Genomic DNA, 22,486 nt, shown 5'->3' with positions numbered 1-22,486 from the left:
TGGCACCTGAAATGGCCGTAGGTTGCAATATCAGCAACCATAGCTGATACAGTTGTATCAGAGGGAATTTCAGGAAGTAGCCTAAATGGACAGGCACATGCAAATGACTTGCTACGGATGTATGACAGGTTTGCCTTAAACCAGCAAATAGTAGAACCAACTAGGAAGAACACGCTGGACCTCATTTTCACTAATAATGATGAATTGATCCAGAACATAATGATTACAAATACCTGTTACTCAGATCACAACATAATTGAAGTTCTGACTAGCATGGGGAATAAACCTTCAAAACCAGTCCCAATTCCCGATGGAGGAGATTTCAGCAAATTCAACTTCAATAATAAACAGATAAACTGGGAACAAATAAACCAAGACTTCACAGAAGTAAGCTGGGAAGAACAACTAGAAAATGCAAACCTGAACCAGTACCTGGAAAAAATGAGCTCAGTAGCACTATAAATATGTTCAAACTGCATACCCCTAAGAAAAAAAGAGGAAGAGATGCAGACTGGAACAGGAACGTTGTTCCCTCTATAGGCGAAGAAAATGAATCGTGGAACAACTTGAGAGTCGCACCCTATCTCAAGAACGGCGAAGGTGGTTAGGTAGAGAAATAGAAACAATTGAACTAAAGTACAAGAATCATACAAAACCCAGGAGAGGCAAAGAGAGCGAAAGGCCATCAGTGAAAGAGAGAAATTTGAAATATTTCTTCTCCTATGCAAAATCAAGATCAAAATCCACATCTAGTATCGGACCCCTGCGAAAGGGAGATGGAACTTTCACTGATGACAACAAAAAAACCAGCGTTGAATGTAATGAAACGCCATTTTCTGGGTGAGACCCGGAGGCTCCCCGGAGCTTTACCGGCTGATATGCTAATGTCAGACTTTGGCATCAGTCATGTGTATGGAGTTCTAGGGCCTACCGGGGACCACGAGCCAGAACCTGGCCCCCTCAGAGAGGCAAGGGGAGCAATGGCCTATAGAAACCCCCGTGTGGTTGGAAGCATTCTATGTCTGCCATCGACCGGGTCAAGCATCCAGAAAGGTAAGCATTCCAAAACAAACCCCTATTCTGGTGAAAATTGCTACCTAAGCCGAACTAGTGAATAGAACTCTTCAACAGAAAACACGGAAACTAGTATGACGTCATACGTCACCGCGCCGCTGTCTGCGCAGCTCCCCCCTCCCCGGGAGGGGGAAGGGGGAGCCCCAGACCTCCCACGCCGGCTATCCACCCATCAGTTCTGAGGCTGGATGTCAAAACACGCGAAAAACGCCGACCGGAGGGAGGGAGGGTTGCCGGGGAGCCTCCGGGTCTCACCCAGAAAATGGCGTTTCATTACATTCAACGCTGGTTTTCTGGGGGGAGCCCCGTCGGCTCCCCGGAGCTAACTACCCACAGAGGAAGGTCAAAGGGCCAAAACCGGGAGGCGGACACCACGCACCCCCCAAGGAGGCGAGACAACCGGCAGCAAACGCCAACCCAAGGCGCCACAGCCCCGAAAATCCCGGGAACAACACGAGAACCACGAGCAGCAAGGCCCCTGCACGAACACCAAAAATCCATGCCCGAAAGACTGCAAGGCCACGTCGCCCAGACGGCAGCGAGAGCAGCGAAGCCACGAACGCCACAGGCATGAGGGAAGAACACAGGCAGCTTAGCCGCAAGAACACGGCTGACCACCCGGGACACCATCACCCGCGAACCGGGAAGAACAGAACCGGATCAACGCAAAACGCGCTCCGGACCCAAACGCCGTGGCACGCAAACAACAGCAGAGGGCCGCCACTGAACACAAAAACGACACACCCCCGGCCCGACCAACAAAGCACCAACAAACCCTGGACCCCTCCAGAATGCAGCAGCCCCACCCCGCGCCAGAAAAGATGGAGACTGCTGCCATCAAACAACCAAAACGCTAAAACCGAAGGAGCAAGAAAACACAGCGAACCGACCCCCAGAGGCAAAGGCCCAAAGGAAAGAGCCGACGAAAAAACACACCGGAACCGAAGGGGCACTACCAACCGAGGAGAAGACAGAGCACGCTGACCAGAGACCAGGATGGTGCAAGCGGCGCACGAACAGGCCGGAGGTGAAATGACGCACAAGACAGCTGACTAACGGTGCAGAAGCAACACCAAGACCGAAAGCAAGCTGAAGCGGCTCCGCCTGCGCCGCACGAAAAGAGGCGACAGTATGTGGCAAGACGACGGCCCCCAACCCCCACTAGAAAACCAAGCCGAGAGTAAACCAAGCCAACAAGAAGGACCCACCGAAGAAGGGACAGGAAAAGGAAGGACCGCCAAAATACCCCATACTGCCGCCAAGAAAGCACGCAGGTGGGACACCTACCACGAAGCCACCCGACCACCAACCGGAGGCGAGACCACGAGGCAGAACATAAGCAGCCCCGACAAGGCCCCCCCGAGCCCAGGAAAAAGGCGGAGCCGCGAGAAGATCTCGGGCGCGACCACCGAAACCCAGGCGGCACAAGGAGATGGAACGTCTGCCGAACAGAAAAACTCCGAAGCATGCAAGCCCGCCAGGAGTTCAGAAACGACGGGTCCGACGCGAGACATCGCAAGAACCCCCCCAAAAAAAATAAAACAACAACAACCGGCAGGGCAAGCTAGGAAAACCAAAGAAGGCGGAAGGGTCGCCGCCAGAACAGGACCCGAACCAAGGGGCACGAACAACTGCAACAGACCGAGACAAAGAAGCACATCACAGGACACAGGCTGACCAACGCCTAAGAACACACGCAGAACATCCCTGCTGCAGAAGAGGCAGGAAGAAAGAGCAGAAGCACAAAAAAAAAAAAACCAGGAGAACAACCAGGGGTGGACAATCAGGCAGGGACAAAAACCCCACGCAATCCCCAGGCACAAAACGGCAGCAAAGCGCCACTCCACAACCGGACACAGGAACAAGGACACGCCACCGTGAAACACGGTACCAATGCTCACGTGCAGCAGCAGCAGCAACAGGCACCACTGCAACATGCAACATGTAAATAGCAACTCCCCTCTGCAAAGGCAGAGAACGGAGCAGGCAGACCCCAGACAGGGCCAACGGAGACACGACAAAACCCTGCAGGCCCAGAAACCTGCACCAGGCGACCGACGGCGGAGAAACCCCGCTCGATACCTGCTGGATGAGGTACTGGGAGCTCTTTTACACCTCAAGCCCGGCCCAAGGTCAGGCCAGACCGGCCAGAGGATGGCCCACCAGGCAGCTGCTAGGAGCAGTCCACCGGCCCACATACCCCCACAACCAGGACGGGCCGGAACTGCCATACGAAAACAGGCCAGTGCGCCCTGGAAGTCCACGGACGAACCAGCAAGAAGGCTTATGCTCGCAAGTAGGTCGTGTAACAAGCACAGACCACTGATGGTAATACAGTGTTCCCCAAAAGTGCCAATAGCACCACTGCACTCCACTGGTACTATCCCGCAAGTTCTACCAGATAGGCGGGACCCAAGAGCCAGAGCTCAAATCCTGCAAGCACAGCCAGGAGCCTCACCAGGTGAGTACAGAACCAACCCTACAACCCCCACACCTCACAACATTAAAAAAGGAGGGTCCCCTGAACGACTCCAGCATGGGTTGGACATGCACATGAGGGGGACAGGAAGGGGTGATAAAGGGACAGTCACTGGTGTGCGAACGGTCTCAGTCGTACAAAATTATACCTAAATAAAGACAGGTATATGAACACCGCCGCATCCAGCGCCCGGCCAAAAGACGCCAGACCGCAGAAACTCACCTGGCGAATGGTGGCTCGAACTTGACACGACTCAACCGTGCCCAGAAGAACTTGGGAGCACCGCCAGGTGAAGACGCCAGAGCCGGATCCGCAGGAGAACAGGGAGAGGCGAAGGAGGCGGTCCACACCCATGACACAGAAAACCGCGGTGTCCTCCCCACAACTGGGAACCAGGACACCCCTGGCGCAAAGGGGCACATACCGCAGCCAGGGAGAAGAACGAGAGGCGAAGCACTGTAGCAAAAAAGGGCGCAAAACCCCAGCACTGAACCATCGCCCAGACCAAAACAAACTCCACGGCGCATGCGCATAACACGCTGGCCGAACCGCACACCCTCCCTGCGGGAAGGCGCCAGCCAGGACTATTGCACGAGAAAAAGAGCCAAAAGAGGAAGCAGGAACAATAAAACCGGCCAAAGAAGCAAAGAGCCCAAAAAAAGGGAACCCAAACGGGCGACAAGTAGCCCAAACGGGCGACAAGTAGCCCAAACGGCCGACAAGTAGCCCAACCGGGCGACAAGTAGCCCAACAGGGCGACAAGTAGCCCAACAGGGCGACAAGTAGCCCAACAGGGCGACAAGTAGCCCAACAGGGCGACAAGTACTAGGAGCCGACAGACGTTCCAATAATGCGGGAAGTAGCGAAAAACCTTCCCGTACCCTCGAGAACACAGAAGCCAACACTAGTCCCGAAGGCACACGAAGGCGCAGGCGCACCCGAGATCAAAAGTCACGCAGAACCCCATCGAACGGGGAAACATGACAAAAACACCGTCCCAAAAAGCGGGGGAGGAAACATCCACCCACAGGACGGAACCAACCGACTCAAAGGCCAAGGAACCGAGCCCGGGGAGGGGCCGACGTCCAACAGCACGTACGGCGAGTGGGGAGGAAAGACCCAACTCCGCGTAACCACAAGCCCCGCCTAGAGGGGGATAAAACCCCCCACGGGGTCTAACGGGGCCAAGGCCCCCCCAAGTCAGCCCCTCCCCAGCCCCGGGAACCTACACGACAGGCCCCGGGGCCGAGCCGTTCCCCCAAAGCCCCGGCCGTACCAGAAAACCGGGGCAGCCGTGAAAACACTAAGGAAGGGAGCCCACTGGCAGACTCATACAACACGGCTGGAGGAACAGGCCCAAATGCCCCCGTCACTACCCCGGAAGGGGAATTCCCCGAGACTGCCCGAGTCTCAACACCACCAAACACCCCGCCCTGAACCTACAGACGGTAAGGAACCGGATGCAGGCAGGAAGGGTGAACCAGGGGAAAAACGAAATACAACGGGGCAGCCCCGGGGCTCCCGGGGAGGAAACCACGAGAACGTTGCCACCACCAAGGCTCAAGTGCAACGCCCCTGCTGCCCGCACCCGCTTTGTTAGCACAACTGGGTAACCGAGCCACAACGAGCAACCAAACTCGCAGGACACCGGGTCGAAGGTGTCAGCGACCCCACAGGCAGCAGACGGAGGCAAAACAGAGAGTCACCCAGAGACAAAAGGTGAGAGCAACCCTCAAACTCGCTGGAAGCGAGGGGGGGGCTCTGGGGTCACATCCATCGGACCCGCGCGCCCCCAGGGGTTTCCCAGGGTCCCGAGCGTTTACTTTAAGAGGACTCGCGCTCAGGTAATCCCAGGCAGGGTACTGCTAACCGGCACCCAAGCTACCAAACAACTTTCTAAGAGCTGAACCCCCGGGACGTGTACACTCACGGGGACCTAGCAGGGGGTACCACCAGAAATACTCAGAACACAAGGGACACAAGGGGCAAGAACGAAGGCAGACCCCCCCACCAGGTATATAAACAAAAGAAAAAGAAAACCCCGCAAGAGGACAGCGTACCCAAGCGGAACAGAGCCGGCCGCTATGATTGGTAAAGACAAGCTGCACAGTACCCCGCGCCCCACCAGTGCAAACACTGCCCCTTACTCTAAGGCGAACAAGGGAGACAGAACACCCGAGCACACAAAGAGCGGCCGAAAACCAAGCGGTAAACGGCCAAGCAGGGGCAGGACCCAAGGAACTTGTGGAAGGTGGCCCCAAGCCCCAAGGGCAGTACTTACAGGGCACCTAGGGAAGGGAACCCTAGGCGCATGCAGCCCGAGTACTGAAGAATCACACCCGGCTCACGCACCACCTAGAAAACAGACACCACACTCTAGGTACAGTGCTGAAACAACCACTGGAGCCGGAGCACATAACCATTGCCTATAGCATCAGCCGAAGAACTGATGGGTGGATAGCCGGCGTGGGAGGTCTGGGGCTCCCCCTTCCCCCTCCCGGGGAGGGGGGAGCTGCGCAGACAGCGGCGCGGTGACGTATGACGTCATACTAGTTTCCGTGTTTTCTGTTGAAGAGTTCTATTCACTAGTTCGGCTTAGGTAGCAATTTTCACCAGAATAGGGGTTTGTTTTGGAATGCTTACCTTTCTGGATGCTTGACCCGGTCGATGGCAGACATAGAATGCTTCCAACCACACGGGGGTTTCTATAGGCCATTGCTCCCCTTGCCTCTCTGAGGGGGCCAGGTTCTGGCTCGTGGTCCCCGGTAGGCCCTAGAACTCCATACACATGACTGATGCCAAAGTCTGACATTAGCATATCAGCCGGTAAAGCTCCGGGGAGCCGACGGGGCTCCCCCCAGAAAATGAGTGAAATACTGAGGAATCATTACGACTCTGTTTTCAGCGAGCCACTGAACACACTGAAGATTGATAACCCAAATGAATTTTTCATGGATATGATACCAACATCAAATCATATATCAGATGTCACCCTATCCCCACTGAATTTTGAAGAAGCCATAGACAGTATGCCTATGCACTCTGCACTAGGCCCCATCTCTTGGAACTCTATATTCATCAAGAACTGTAAAAAAATGCTATCGCAGGCCCTTCACATTCTTTGGAGACAAAGCCTAGATACTGGCATTATCCCTGACATATTAAAAACAGCAGAGATAGCACCACTCCATAAAGGAGGAAATAAGGCAGAGGCCAAAAATTACAGACCAATAGTAATAACATCGCACATCATAAAAATCTTTGTGAGAGTGCTAAGAAGTAAGATCACAAAATACATGGAATCACAGCATCTCCATAACCCCGGACAACATGGTTTCAGAACAGGGTGCTCTTGCCTATCACAGTTGCTGGACCACTATGACATGGCACTAGATGCTATGGAAGACAAACAAAACGCTGATGTAATTTACACAGATTTCGCAAAAGCCTTTGACAAATGTGACCATGGTGTTATTGCACATAAAATGCGTTCAAAAGGAATTAGCGGAAAAATAGGCAGATGGATCTACAATTTCCTGACTAATAGAACACAATGTGTAATAGTCAACAAAATAAAATCCGGACCATCAACTGTAAAGAGCTCAGTCCCGCAGGGTACTGTGCTTGCTCCAGTACTTTTTCTCATCCTCATATCGGACATAGACGAGGACACAACCTATAGTACTGTATCATCCTTTGCAGATGACACTAGGATTTTTATATGAGTAGACAACATAGAGGACACGGCAAACCTCCAATCAGATGTAAATCAGGTCTTACTATGGGCTACAGAAAATAACACGTGTTTAACGAAGATAAGTTCCAGCTCATACACTACGGAAAAAATGAAAATATAAAAACAGAAACCACGTACAAAACTCAGTCAAATCATAACATACAACAGAAAGGCAATGTAAAGGATTTGGGTGTACTGATGTCGGAAGACCTTACATTTAAAGAACACAATAAAGTAGCCGTCACAACTGCAAGAAAAATGACAGGTTGGATAACAAGAACCTTTCACACTAGAGATGCTATACCGATGATGATACTTTTCAAGACGCTAGTGCTCTCTAGAGTGGAATACTGCTGCACAATGACAGCACCTTTCAAAGCTGGAGAAATTGCTGACCTGGAGAGCGTGCAGAGATCCTTTACTGCTAGAATCCACTCAGTAAAACATCTAAACTATTGGGACCGACTAAAGAGCCTAAACCTGTATTCTCTTGAGTGTAGGCGGGAGAGATACATAATAATTTACACATGGAAAATAGTAGAGGAGCTGGTCCCAAACCTGCACACAGAAATAACAGCACATGAGACCAAAATGCATGGCAGGATGTGCAGAATACCCCCGTTGAAGAGCAGAGGTGCAACAGGTACTCTGAGAGAGAACTCTATCAACATCAGAGGCCCGAGACTGTTCAACACGCTTCCGCTACACATATGGGGCATAACTGGCCGACCCCTCACAGTGTTCAGGAGAGAACTTGACAAACATCTCCAAAGGATACCTGATCAACCAGGCCGTGACTCATATGTCAGGCTGTGAGCAGCCGCGTCCAACAGCCTGGTTGACCAGTCCAGCAACGAGGAGGCCTGGTCGACGACCGGGCCGCGGGGTCGCTGAACCCCGGAATCACCTCAAGGCAACCTCAAGGTAAGGTGACTTGTGGAAGGTGGCCCCAAGGGCAGTACTTACAGGGCACCTAGGGAAGAGAGCCCTAGGCGCATGCAGCCCGAGTACCATGGAATCTCACTCCTGGCTCACACCCCACCGGTAGAGACAGTCCACACCACAAGGCACAGAACTGAAACAAAAACCGAAGCCAGAGGCACTCGACCGGCCAGCAATTCCATCAGCCAAGAACTACCAGTTGGATCGCCGGTGCAGATGGACTGGGGCTCCCCCCTTTCCCCTCCCGGGGGAGAAGGGGAGGGTTGCGCAGACCGTGGCGTGGCGACGTGATGATGTCATGCTAGTTTGATAATTTTGTTTAGGGAGTTCTGTCCACTCGATCAGCTTTTGGTAGCAATAATTTCACCAGACTAGGGGTTTGTTTTGGGGCGCCTACCTTTCTGGGTGCCTGTCCCAGTCGATGGCAGATATTGAATGCTCCCAACCACAGGGGGATTTCTATAGGCCATTGCTCCTCGTGTCTCACTGAGGGGGACAGGTTCTGGTTCATGGTCCCCGATAGGCAAGAAATCCAAGCACTTTGACTGATGCCAAAAAGTTGTACATATCCATGCAGCCTGGATAGCTCCGGGAAGCTGACGGGGCTCCCTCCCCCCCAGAAAAGTTTGATTGAAATCGAACCAGTTTTCATTTGTAGCATATTTTTGTAATATGCCCCCTTAATAATATCTGAAAGCATAGTCTTGTTAACACCACCAACTGACAAACAGATGAGGGCAATAATCAGAGAATGTATCTGACTGGATGAGTGATACAGCAGAGTACCACAGGATTCAGTTCTTGCACCAGTAATGTTCATACTCTACATAAACGATCTACCGGAAGAAATGCAGAAAGATTGAACATGTTTGTAGATGATGCTAAGATAATGGGGAAGATAGGGGATGCAGACGATGATAATGCCCTTCAAATTGATCTAGATAAAATAAGTGCTTGGAGCATCAAGTGGCAAATAGAATTCAATGTGAATAAATGCCATGTAATGGAATGTGGAATCAGAGACAATAGACCACACACAACTTACAAATTATGCGGAAAGGAATTACAGAACTCTAAAAAAGAACAAGACCTCGGGGTGGTTTTAGATAGTAAGCTGTCACCAGAGGAACACACAAAGAACATTGTGAGAGGAGCATGTGTGTCGCTTTCCAACTTCAGACTTGCTTTTAATTATATGGATGGTGAAATACTAAATAAACTGTTCATGACTTTTGTGAGACCAAAATTGGAATATGCAGCAGTTGTATGGTGCCCAAATCTCAAACACAAATAAACTGGAAAATGTGCAACGGCATGCTACAAAATGATTTCCAGGATTGAAAAACAAGAGTTACGAGGAGAGACTAGAGACGTTAAACATGCTAAAACTAGAAGATAGAAGAAAAAGAGGTAATATGATCACCACTTACAAAATACTAACAGGAATAGGCCAAACTGACAAAAAGGAATTCCTGAAACCAGCAACTACACGAATCTGTGTTCACAAACACAGATCCAAGCTAAGGAAACAAAGGTGCTGAAAAAATATTAGAAAGTTTTCTTTTCCAGAGTGGTAGATGGTGTGAACAAGCTAAGTGGAAAGGTGGGGGAGGCCAAAAGCATTATTCGACAAAGAGTACTGGGAAGATGGTACACCACGACCATAGCTATCATCCTGTAACTACACTTAAGTAATTACCAGTAGTGTGTTTTGTAAGGTTAAGTTGATTTTTGTGTTATAATTCTTTTTATTAATTCTGTTTCAAAATACACATGTTACAATACTTGAATACTTCTTCATCTGGCAGCTTTCAAAGCAATGAAAAAATAAAAAAAAAGAGGCAGTGATGATAATTTTTAGCAATAAGGTGGTTGTCTGAATTGGTATCTGGCTGTTCCTGATATATTGCCTGATCCCTTGATAAGCTCTGCCCAAGGTGTCCTGCAACACATCATTTTAACCACTCCAAACTTTTTGAAGTTTCTTACTCCAAGATGTGACCCCAAGACTTCAATATACAGTGGCGCCTCGATTAACGAGTTTAATCCGTTTTGGCACTGACTTCGTTATGTGGAAAACTCGTCTTGTGAAACAACAACAAAACTGTCGTCGGAGGAGTCCAAGGACCAGCGGGAACGCTCGTTAATCGTAGGAAAGCTCGTCAGTCGAGACATATTGTCTGCGAGTGGCTCGCTCGTTACTCGAAATGCTCGTAACTAGAGCCGCTCGTCACTCGAGGTTCCACTGTACTATATTGTATATAAGAAAAATCAAAGAGACTCACAGTTCCATCTATTGCACAATTCACAGCCACAGCCGTCAGGTTGGTCACACGCTCTGCATCAAAGTCATCAGTCGTAATGTGAACGATGTGTCGATACAAATCAGAACACTCATTATATCTGGAAACAGAAAATACCAGAATTGAATATAATGAAATGCCATTTTCTGGGTGAGGCCTGGATGCTCCCTTGAGCTATCGGACTGATATATGCTATACTAGTTTGGGGCTTTAGTCACATGATGTTTTGTCTACCGGGAACCACGAGCCAGAACCTGGCTCCCTCAGAGAAGCACAGGGAGCAATAGCCTACAAAAATTCCACTCTTTGAGAGTACAGTATATTCATGTCTGCCTTCGAACGGGGTTAGGCACCCAGAAAGGTAAGCATCCCAAATCATACCCCCAACTGGTAGAATACTGCAACCCAAAGCTAAACAGAGCCCAAGAACTCCCCACAAGAAAAACAATGCAACAAGTAAAACGTCATCAAACCGACACCCCGCTTATTTACACCCCCACCCCCAGGAGGAGGAGGGGAGGGGCCTCGCTCACCCAAGCCGGCTGCTCGCCCAGCAGTTCAGAGACTGAACAAGCAAAAACAAAAACCAGCAACCTGGAGGGATGGAGGGAGGGTGCCAGGGAGCCTCCAGGGCTCACCCAGAAAATGGCATTTCATTACACTCAATGCTGGTTTTCTGTGGGAAGCCCCATCAGCTCCCTGGAGCTAGATACCTAAAGTTAAATAAAAGAGGGATTTACCTGGAAGGCAGCAGCAGCACGTGCCTCAAGACGAAGATGGGATAACTGGCTGTAACCGACTGCCCACACAAGGCTGCCAAGGGCCCAGAATGTTCACAAGATAATGGGCGGCCAGGACTCTGTTCGACCTCCAAAACCCCCTTGTCCTAATGTCAACCCAAGACATGTTACCAAAGACAGCAGCAAGAGCTGCAAACTTTCAAACTTCATGACCTAAGTGAAAAGAAAGGGCAGTCTGCCAGCCAGGAAGACACTGGAACCTCATAACGCACCCAATACGGGAAAGAAGAACCAAAATCAAGAGAGAGACCGAGTCCATCACAGAGGCAAAGTCAGGGTCTCGCAGGAGGTATGCACTAAAGGCCTTTCAAACCTCCACATGGTATAAACGAAAGGTGGAAAACCTCTAGAAGGACGAAGCTGCAGAACCCAAAGGAGCACAGAAACGAACCCATAGGGAAGCCAAACTCAAATCAAACTCGTACAGAAAACGGGGGGGATACGAAAACCCTGAACCCTGCAACAGCAAACCCCACCCCGAGGGCACCAAGGCCCAGGCCCGACTAAACGGGGCCCGAGAGCCCCAAGACGTCTCCCCCCAGCCCCGAAAGCCTCCAATTGAGGCTTCGGGGCAGAGCCATACTCCACGCCCTCACCCTTTGAAGAAAAAGTAGAGTCCAAGGGAAAGGAAGCAAGGAAGGGGTTCGCTGGAAAGACCCAGAAGCCTCGGCGGAAGGAGCAGGCTCAATGCCCTCTGTCCCCGCATCGAATGGGGCAGCCCCCGGGGGCAGTCCGAGTCTCATATTAAAGGGTATTAAAAGTATCAACACCAGACAGAACACGAAATAATGGGTATAAGTTAATTAAGTTTAGATTTAGGAAAGACCTGGGTAAATACTGGTTCAGTAACAGGGTTGTTCATTTATGGAACCAATTGCCACTTAACGTGGTGGAGGTGGGGGTCCTTTGATTGTTTCTGAAAGAAACGTGAGTTGGACAAGTATATGAATGGGATTGGGTGGTTAAAAATAAGAGCTGCCTTGTATGGGCCAATAGGCCTTCTGCAATTACTGTACCTTTATTCTTATATTCTTATGTTTGTTTATCCCTAACTAAACCCTGCCCCGACTCCGAAACCTTCAGACGTTTGGAACCCAGCAGCAAGGGGGAGGGGGGGAGGAGTAGGGGAAACTACACAAACCGGAGAAGGACTCGAGGGCACGGACTGAACTAAGGCCGAAGCGATTAATGCCCCCATGTCCAGGTCCCTAAAACCAAAACGGGGCAGCCCCGGGGAATTTGTGTGGGTAACCAATTTAGCGTGTTACAACAACAAAAACCTACTATGCAACGCGACAGCCTTTTACCTCTAAGATCTTCCAATGAAGATTGGATAAATTGGAGAACGAGCAGGGAACAAGTCTCGCACGACTCCAGGTCGAAGGTATCGCCAACCCAAAAAGCAGCACAATGGAGGCAAAACAGATGATCGTCACCCTGAGACAGGGACAACGAACAACCTTCAAACTCACACAAGGCAAGAGGGGATTCGGAAGACATATCCATAGTAACTCGAGCATAGGGGTTTCCAGGGCCCGCAGCAGGCTGTATCCCTATGGTAAGCTCAGGTACTGGTGCTGCAAAGCCGGTTGAACTCCGTCAATAACCGGGCAAACTGACCCCTGTGAAGGGTGCAACCTCGGGGACCCACAGGACAACTACTGAAAGGAACCTAGGCGCACCTAATCAGAAGCCAGGCAGCCCTTCACTAAGCAGAAATGTGCTTGAAAAGAAATGAAAACAAAAAACCCAAGAGTGCACCACAACAGTAGGCCAAAAAGAAACACAGCCACCGCTAGGTATGCGAGCTGCACAGCACCGTGTGCCCCAACAAGCAATAAACACCCTACCCAGGGCCCAACGAAAGCACCAAGACCCCCACTAACCCCAAGGGCGAGGTCAATGCCAAGCGAAAGCAACCCCTACGGGAGTGAGACTCTAGAAGAACCTATCAAAAGCCCCAGGGAAGAGAACCCTGAGACCCAAGGGAAGTAATTACAAGGTGCTTAGGGAAGAGAACCTTTAGCACATGCAGCCCTAAGTACAGCTTTCTTCTGGCCACTGTACCAACACACAGCAGGCACAACCGCAAGGGCAAAATCAAGACAGGCAAGAGATTGAGGCCAGAGGTAACGTTAGCCACAGTTGGCTAGAGTCGATGAATTGGTAGGCGAGCAGCCAACTCGGGTGAGGGGGTGGGGGCACAAACAAGCAGCATGTCGGTTTGATGACATTTTGCTTAATGCATTTTTTTCTTAGGGGGGAGTTCTTGGGCTCTCTTCAGCTTTGGGGTGCAATATTCTACAAATTAGGGGTTTGTTTTGGGATGCCACCCTTTCTGGGTCCCAAACCCCAGTCGTTGGCAGCCATGAATCTACTCTCAAAGAGCGAAGTTTTCATTGGTCATTGCACTCTGTGCCTCTCTTAGGGAGCCAGGTTTTGGCTCGCGGTTCCTGGTAGGCAGAACTCCTTGTGACTGAGGCCCCAGACTAATATAGCACATGTCAGTCCGATAGCTTCTGGGAGCTGCCGGGGCTCCCCGCAGAAATTTAAATATTGAATAAAGTAGAAGGAAAACTATTAACCCATTAACTGCGCGGCCTATAAATATGACACCCCTCAGTGCGCAAGAAATAAATTCTCGGGAAAAAATTCTTTTTAGTTCTGAAAGTGTCAAAAACCCCTCCCTGTATATGGGTATAGCAACGGAATTTCGAAATTGTACTTACTTTGGCTGCTATGGGGTCCGTAAGGTGGCGTGTGACGTCATCATTCCCCATGCGCCCATGCAGTAAGCTCCCGGGGCCGGTGGGGCGCCCGGGGCGGGGCACGCAAGTTGCCGCGAATATATTTTTGTTCATTTTTTGCGCACAGTCCCAAATACATTTTATTTGTTTTTATGCGCTAATCCTATGTATAATGAACATGTACACTATATTATGCCAGTAAAACATCCATACTGTCCGAGGACACTGTTACGTGCATGACACTTGCGTACACACATGTTGCACATATTGTCACGTGGGGGTGGGCGGTCCGGGGCTCTGCTAACACTTAACTGCTAGGGGCTCAAAAGGCCCAAATACTCAGCCCCTCCGACTCCCGGGATTCACCGGAGTCTCCTTGGTCATACAAGATAGGACCAACAATGCCCACCTCCGCAGGTCTTTGCTTCCACCACAAAAGGGGGTGCCACTGATTCACCCTGGAAGCCCTTCAGTCAAACACGGGGAAACTGCTGTTAGCAGTTCCGGCCTAGACCCGTGGGGGAGTGAAGGAAGACTCAGGCTACCTTATAACCATAACCTCCCTGAGTCTTGCCTGCCAGACAAAAAAAGGTTGCAGGAACTCCTTTCCCGCCTGTCTTCTCTATCTTCCTCTTAGCAAGGTCGCCAGCTGGGTTATTATATCTGCACCCCAGCAATGCAGTTCAGTGGGTGTATCATATATCGTTTGTAGCCAGAAATGTATGCTCATAGAGAAAATCACAAATGGAGGCACACTCAAACACAGTAATAAAATGTGTGGATTTACTGACGCAAATTACATGAACACACACACACAATCACAAGTAATACATGAATATGGGAATATGGATAATAAGTCTGGAGATCATCAGCCTCTTCTTCCACGACCTCCAACACTCCTTCAAATGGGCAGGAAGACCGGAGTCTCACACTCTCACAGGAGGGCCTCTTCACCACGTCGGCACCTCTTCTTCACTGTCCTGCCATCCATACACACTGTCCTCTCTGACAGTCCTGGACACAAGCTGCTTTGCAGCCTATTCTACTATTAAAGTAATAAAGTCTTGCTGCCACATACACAAGTAAATATTGTGGCCTAACTAGCCTACTCATACAAGGGGTAATGGGAGGGAAAAATGATCTACCTTACACTCCTGGCTCACGACGCCTGTCCCTCGATGGTGTGAGGTTCCCACGCTTCCTTGGGTCGATCCTCGACGATCCAGGGCGTTCCACAGGTCCTCAGGTGTCGTGAAGCCTTCGCGTCGTCGCCGTTCCAATCCCTGAGATTCAGCTGCCCCAATCCTGGTTCATCGATGGGCGCTGAGCTAATCACTATTTTTCCCCACACTCGCCTCTCCCACAGGGCGTCGCTCCTTGTCCTAGGCACGGTGTCGTCCTTCCAAGATTCTCAGTGGATGTGACCCCAGTCACAGCTAGCTTGCTCGCCCACCTTCCAGACCTCAACGTCCAGCCAGCGGCGCCGCCCAGCGTCGTCGCCGACTATTTTCCAAGTTTGGGCACTTCTCTGCTCACTGAACTTGGTTCCTCTTTTGCTTCCCAGAAGCGCAGGGTCTCTAATAACGGTGGTAGGCTGCGCAGGCCAGCTCAATCCACTGAACAAGGCTTGCAGAGCCTCCAATCTTTGAGAGCAGACCGAGGCGCGTCCTGTCGCTTCCACGGTCAGTACAACTCTGACGTTGGCGCCGCCCGGGGCACTCGGTGACGTCATGGCGGGCCCTGATTTGTCGCCCGCGACCTACGTCGGCCAATCCGCGATCGGCATAGTGTCCCTTCCACAAGGTCATATCTGCCGTAGGGGATACTGTTTTATTTTATAACAGGGCGCCAACTTTCCTTTATTGACAACTTATAATATAACTTCCTTTCCTTAACTGGCAGCCGGTCTGGTCGCCACATATATCATTAGACTCCCTGAACCTCAGAGAATCAGTAGGGAGAGCTGATATGACTCTTTAAGCCGGCAAACGAAAGAAATAGGAGAGGGCACCGTAACAATATTTACCATGTATCATGGTAATTTATGTATATATACAATCTATTTACAGACTATACACTGTCACACACTATATACATTCACCATCAACACAATCAGAACACCATGAGTGAGAGCTGTCACACCCAGCCAGCCCTCCCTCACTTCTCCAACATTGTATTCGCCAACTTTGCCCCTCCCATCATATAGTTATTCACACCAATGTTTCATGTTCATTTATGTATATTTACAACATATGTACACACTATACACTGTCACACACTATATACATTTACCATCAACACATTCAGAACATCGCATAGCGGCTGCCTCGTATGGGTCAATAGCAGCTGCCTCGTATGGGCCAATAGGAGCTGCTTCGTATGGGCCAATAGCCGCTGCCTCGTATAGGTCAATAGCAGCTGCCTCGTATGGGCCATTAGCAGCTGTCTCGTATGGGCCAATACGCCTTCTGCAGTTACCTTTGTTCTTATGTTCTTAGCCCCTCTCAACATACTCCTGTTGCTGTTATTACACTATATACATACATGTACATGTGTGTTCCCCATAGCGAACCACGAAGCTAGTATGGTGAGCAAAACAAGAGTGGCTGCCACACAGTGAGGGTACCTCAATTCTCTCCCTCCCTCACCAAAATTCCTCCTTCCACAATACTATGCTCAATGCTAATTATAATCACAATCCTGATCAATAATTCCTGTAAATGAATAATTGACCAGAAGTTTATTTTGAAAAGGAACCTAAAAAGTCGTTTGAAGATTCCTAGATGGACGAAATAATGCTGTGGTGCTGTGGCTAGCACTGTGAACATCGAGAACAGCATTGAATCACTGATATTTGAACATTGTACCCAGTCATTATCACACTCAGGCTCTTCTATAATACTATCATGGCTCAATAATACAAGTTATATATATATATTATGATATTATTAGGTGATGCTGTGGTAACACACTGAACAGCAGTGCTGTGCGCTCATGCAGCGAGCGCCAGCCTTGGTTGCTCACTCACTACTGAGGCTCCCACACCTGGGAATGTGGACCACGATTTTTTTTCAAGATGGCGTCTGTTTACAAGAGCCCCTGAGGAAGCTGATGTGAACCCCATGTAGCCACGGGAGTTTTGAATGGAACGTGAAAAATACAAATACCCGGAGGCGCGTTGCGCACCTAAAGCCTGGGCCTGCAGGCGCGTTGCGCAGTTAAAGGGTTAAATAGAGGGACCAGTCAAGAAATGTATTATTAATCAACATCTCCCATCTATACATGGAACCCTTGGCAAGTACAGTATGAGGATTATTCCTAAATAAACTAGAAAATCATGCTAAAATTAAAACAGAAAATAGATAACATTCCCGAGTTATATCAAAGTCTTCACTAAACAAATGTTTACCATTGTTTCACACTACCACTTGTACTTGAACTAGGCTTCAGTAACAGCTGCTTAATGAGTTTTTTAACCCTCAAACTGCTAGAAGTCCAAATGCCTTCAACACCCACAGGGGCAACAACAAAAAAATTCAAAAAAATTCTTTCGTCTTATAGAAGTGTTCATTTTTGTTCCCTGATCACGGAAAAAATAACAAAAAATTCATAGATGGCATATTTTAGCTGCAATAGGGTAGGGAAGTCTGGCAAAAAACCAGCGTTGAATGTAATGAAACTCCATTTTCTGGGTGAGCCCCGGAGGCTCCCTGGAGCTTATCGGGCTAATTTATGTTATATTAGACCAGGACATTAGCTTAGGAGTTCAGACCTACCAGGGACCAGTGCCAGAACCTGGCCCCTTCAGAGAGGTTTCAGGGAGCAATGGCCCTGGAAAACCCCTTTGTGGTTGGGGTTTTCCTTATCTGCCACTGACCGGGGTTAGGCACCCAGAAAGGTAGGCATAACAAAAACCCCACATGGTAAAAAAAAAAAAAAAAAAACTAAACCAAAAACCGAACAGAGAGGTAGAAACTCCCTACAATCACAAGGAAACAAGCAAACATGACACTTTACTGCCGCGCCGATCGTCCGCGCAGCCCTCCCCGCCCCGAGAGGGGAAGGGGGCAGCCCCGGACCTACCGCACCGGCTGCCAAGCTTCAGTTCGGAAGCTAAGCTTCAACCAACGCGAAAAAACCGCCGACCGGTGGGAGGGAGGGTTGCCAGGGAACCTCCGGGGCTCACCCAGAAAATGGCGTTTCATTACATTCAACGCTGGTTTTCTGTGGGGAGCCCCTACAGCTCCCTGGAGCTTCATACCCAAAGAGAAGGAAAAGAAAGGGCTAACCCGGGAGGCGGCCATCACAAACTCTGCAACGCAAAGCCGAGACAACAGGTCGCAACCTGCGACCCAAGGCAACAAGAACGCACAGGAGCAGACGCACAAGGAATGGGCGGCCAAGAACCTGTGCGACCCTCAAATCCCTGCGGCCGAAATGTGCCCTAGACGTCCCAACACAGCAGCAAAAGCTGCAAACGTCTGAACAGCACGGGCGCAAAGACAGACCGCAGGCTGGAAGAATGAAAAATCTGCAGACGACCTGGGAGACCCGAGCCCTGAAAACGGGGAACGAGGGGAACCGGATCAACCACAGCGCATCCCCAGACACGGTACACAGGCAACGGCAAAAAACACAACCGGACAACACAGGATGCACCCTCGGCCAAACCAATCAAGCATCAATAACCCAAGAACCCCTCCAGAAAGCAGCCATCTCAACCGTCGCCAGGACGGAGAAAGGCTGCACACGTACAAATCTACCACCAGTACCAAAGAGCAGAAACCTGAACCGAAGGGGCTACCACAAACTGAGGAGCACCCTGATCAAGGCACTTTACAGTGAGGTTTCACTCACTTTCGTCTGTGTCATCATAGTTCAGTGACCCATGACTTTTGAAAGTTTCATATTAATAAATAATTTCTAAAACCAGTGTTTTAATAGCTTTTTACTATCCTAATTAAACTAAACTAAATAAAACCAAAAATATACTGAAATATGACAGACATCTGCTATTTGAGAAATTACTGTATGTTATTGGAACAACTCTAGCATGAGTGAGTGGATGGGTCTAATCCTTGTACACACAGCACCATGCTTGTTTCATTCGATTTCGTTGCCACAGTTCAGTGACTACGGCCTCGGAATAATAAAATTAATAAATCAGTTCTAAAATAAGTTTTTGATATCTCTTATTATCCTCCCTCTCTTATTATCCCTCCCTCCCTCTCTCCATCCCTCCCTCCCTCTCTCCATCCCTCCCTCCCTCCCTCCATCCCTCCCTCCCTCCATCCCTCCTTCCCTCCCTCTCTCCATCCCTCCTTCCCTCTCTCCCTCTCTCCATCTCTCCATCTCTCCTTCCCTCTCTCCCTCCCTCGCTCCCTCTCTCCATCCCTCGCTCCCTCTCTCCATCCCTCCCTCCCTCTCTCCATCCCTCCCTCCCTCTCTCCAGCCCTCCCTTCCTCGCTCTCTCCATCCCTCCCTCTCCAATCCCCCCACCCTCCCTTTCTACATCCCTCCCTCCATCCATCCCTCTCTCCATCCATCCATCCCTCTCTCCATCCATCCCTCCCTCCCTCTCCCCATCCCTCCCTCCCTCTCCCCATCCCTCCCTCTCTCCCTCCCTCTCTCCATCCATCCCCCTTTCTCCCTTCATCCATCCAGAATTTAAGAAACAAATCAAATTAAAAAAAAAAGTTAATTGGGTCAATGAGTTAGGGTTATCTGCGAGCTGGTCCCTTCACCACCACCGACACACCCCCACCACCCCCCACCCCTACAGCCCATACACACACACACTGCTCAACTCAACCTCCACCTCCATACCTCCATCCCTCCCTCAAATCATCCATCCTTCCATCCCTCCCTCTCTCCCTCAAATCATCCATCCTTCCATCCCTCCCTCCATCCTTCCATCCCTCCGTCCATCCTTCCATCAATCCATCTCCATCCTCTCCTTCCCTGGTTCCCTCTCAGCCTCTGCCTGCCTGCCTGCCTGCCTCCCTCCCAGCCTCTGCCTGCCTGCCTGCCTGCCTGCCTGCCTGCCTGCCTGCCTGCCTCCCTGCCTGCCTGCCTGCCTGCCTCCCTCCCAGCCTCTGCCTGCCTGCCTGCCTGCCTGCCTGCCTGCCTGCCTGCCTGCCTGCCTGCCTGCCTGCCTGCCTGCCTCCCTCCCAGCCTCTGCCTGCCTGCCTGCCTGCCTGCCTGCCTGCCTGCCTGCCTGCCTGCCTGCCTCCCTGCCTGCCTGCCTGCCTGCCTCCCTCCCAGCCTCTGCCTGCCTGCCTGCCTGCCTGCCTGCCTGCCTGCCTGCCTGCCTGCCTGCCTGCCTGCCTGCCTGCCTCCCTCCCTGCCTGCCTGCCTACCTCCCTCCCAGCCTCAGCCTGCCTGCCTGCCTGCCTCCCTACCAGCCTCCCTCCCTGGCTCCCTCCCTGGCTCTGCCTGCCTGCCTCCCTCCCTCCCAGCCTCTGCCTGCCTGCCTGCCTGCCTGCCTGCCTGCCTGCCTGCCTGCCTGCCTGCCTGCCTGCCTGCCTGCCTCCCTCCCTGCCTGCCTGCCTACCTCCCTCCCAGCCTCAGCCTGCCTGCCTGCCTGCCTCCCTACCAGCCTCCCTCCCTGGCTCCCTCCCAGCCTCTGCCTGCCTGCCTGCCTGCCTGCCTGCCTGCCTGCCTGCCTGCCTGCCTGCCTGCCTGCCTGCCTGCCTGCCTGCCTGCCTGCCTGCCTGTCTGCCTGCCTGCCTGCCTCCCAGTCTCCCTCCCTGGCTCCCTCCCAGCCTCTGCCTGCCTGCCTGCCTCCCTACCAGCCTCCCTCCCTGCCTGCCTACCTCCCTCCCAGCCTCAGCCTGCCTGCCTGCCTCCCTACCAGCCTCCCTCCCTGCCTGCCTGCCTACCTCCCTCCCTCCCTGCCTGCCTACCTCCCTGCCTGCCTACCTCCCTCCCTCCCTCTCAAGCTCTGCCTGCCTGCCTGCCTCCCTCCCAAGCTCTGCCTGCCTGCCTCCCTCCCAAGCTCTCCCATGCCTGCCTCCCTCCCAAGCTCTGCCTGCCTGCCTGCCTCCCTCCCTCCCCTCCCTGCCTGCCTGCCTTCCTCCCTCCCTCCCTCCCTCCCTCCCTCCCCCCCCTGCCAGCCTGCCTCCCTGCCTGCCTACCTCCCTCCCTCCCTGCCTGCCTACCTCCCTCCCTCCCTCCCTCCCCCCCCTGCCAGCCTGCCTCCCTCCCTGCCTGCCTGCCTCCCTCCCTGCCTGCCCATCCACCCACCAGTCAGCCATCAATGACACAATGAGTGCATTTGGAGCCGACATGGTGCACGGATGTTCCTTGATTGTGCAGGTATGTCCAACAGAGTCACGGAATGAACACTCCAGCCTCTTGACAAATCGAAATATAGTGTTAAAATTAAAGTTGCAGTAATTTTTGTGTACAATAGTTTTCATAAACTTTATTGTAGTACTCAACATACAACAGAACTACTCAACACAGTGTTAACTGCATAATACATTACAGTATGTATTTACTGTACAGCATTCACAACTCCATGAGACTTCAAGATGGACTTGACTCCAACAATATGGTTATCTTGAGGTTATCTTGAGATGATTTCGGGGCTTTAGTGTCCCCGCGGCCCGGTCCTCGACCAGGCCTCCACCCCCAGGAAGCAGCCCGTGACAGCTGACTAACACCCAGGTACCTATTTTACTGCTAGGTAACAGGGGCATTCAGGGTGAAAGAAACTTTTGCCCATTTGTTTCTGCCTCGTGCGGGAATCGAACCCGCGCCACAGAATTACGAGTCCTGCGCGCTATCCACCAGGCTACGAGGCCCCTCCCCTACTACTACTAATAATATATTAGTAGTAGGAAAGGCCCCTATGCCCGTGCGTTTTGGTTTTTCCAGCGCACGGGCATAGGCGCAGGGGGGGGGTATCCATATTTCTGCATGGACGGTCATAGCATAGGGGGTATTCTCTATTTTTTTTTTTTTTTGCTGCCGGACGGGCATAGCATAGGGTATTTTTCTATTTTTTTTCAATGCAGGAACATGGTAAATAACAAATGTAACACAGTATTTGTTGGTAGAGTAATAATATATAGGTACAGTATATAATATGATAATGCATTTTTATTGTCTACAAGAAAAAAGACACTGATGCAAACCTCTCCTGAAGGTCACCTCTTGCAACGAATCCAACGCTCCAACGAACTGGGGTCGGTCCCATATAGCACGTTGAATCGAGGTTGTACTGTAACTGTAGTCCTGAAAACCCAAGAAAGGACAAGACAACCTGATGCAAAAGAGAAGACAACGTACAAAGAGCAAGAAAAAGTGCATAGAAACACCAGGAACGTCATACTGTCGCCAAGACGAAGCTCTCATGTGGGACACCGTCAACAAGGCCACCTGAACACCACAGAGATGGT

The 22,486-nt window shown here is 51.0% G+C and overlaps 1 protein-coding gene across 1 annotated transcript in view; it reads right to left on the bottom strand.

Moving 5' to 3' along the window:
* The window catches only part of Srp72 (signal recognition particle 72), a 254,241-nt gene that overhangs the window by 193,162 nt on the left and 38,593 nt on the right, over nucleotides 1-22,486 (bottom strand). The window contains exon 4 of the mRNA XM_045732804.2: nucleotides 10,517-10,634. Coding sequence (XP_045588760.1) covers nucleotides 10,517-10,634 — 118 coding nt within the window. The remainder of the gene's footprint in view (nucleotides 1-10,516; nucleotides 10,635-22,486) is intronic.

Source organism: Procambarus clarkii, chromosome 54 (genome assembly GCF_040958095.1).
Source record: "Procambarus clarkii isolate CNS0578487 chromosome 54, FALCON_Pclarkii_2.0, whole genome shotgun sequence".
Lineage (NCBI taxonomy): Eukaryota > Metazoa > Arthropoda > Malacostraca > Decapoda > Cambaridae > Procambarus > Procambarus clarkii.
The sequence above is the reverse complement of the archived record's forward strand: the minus strand, read 5'-3'. Positions and strand labels throughout refer to the sequence as shown.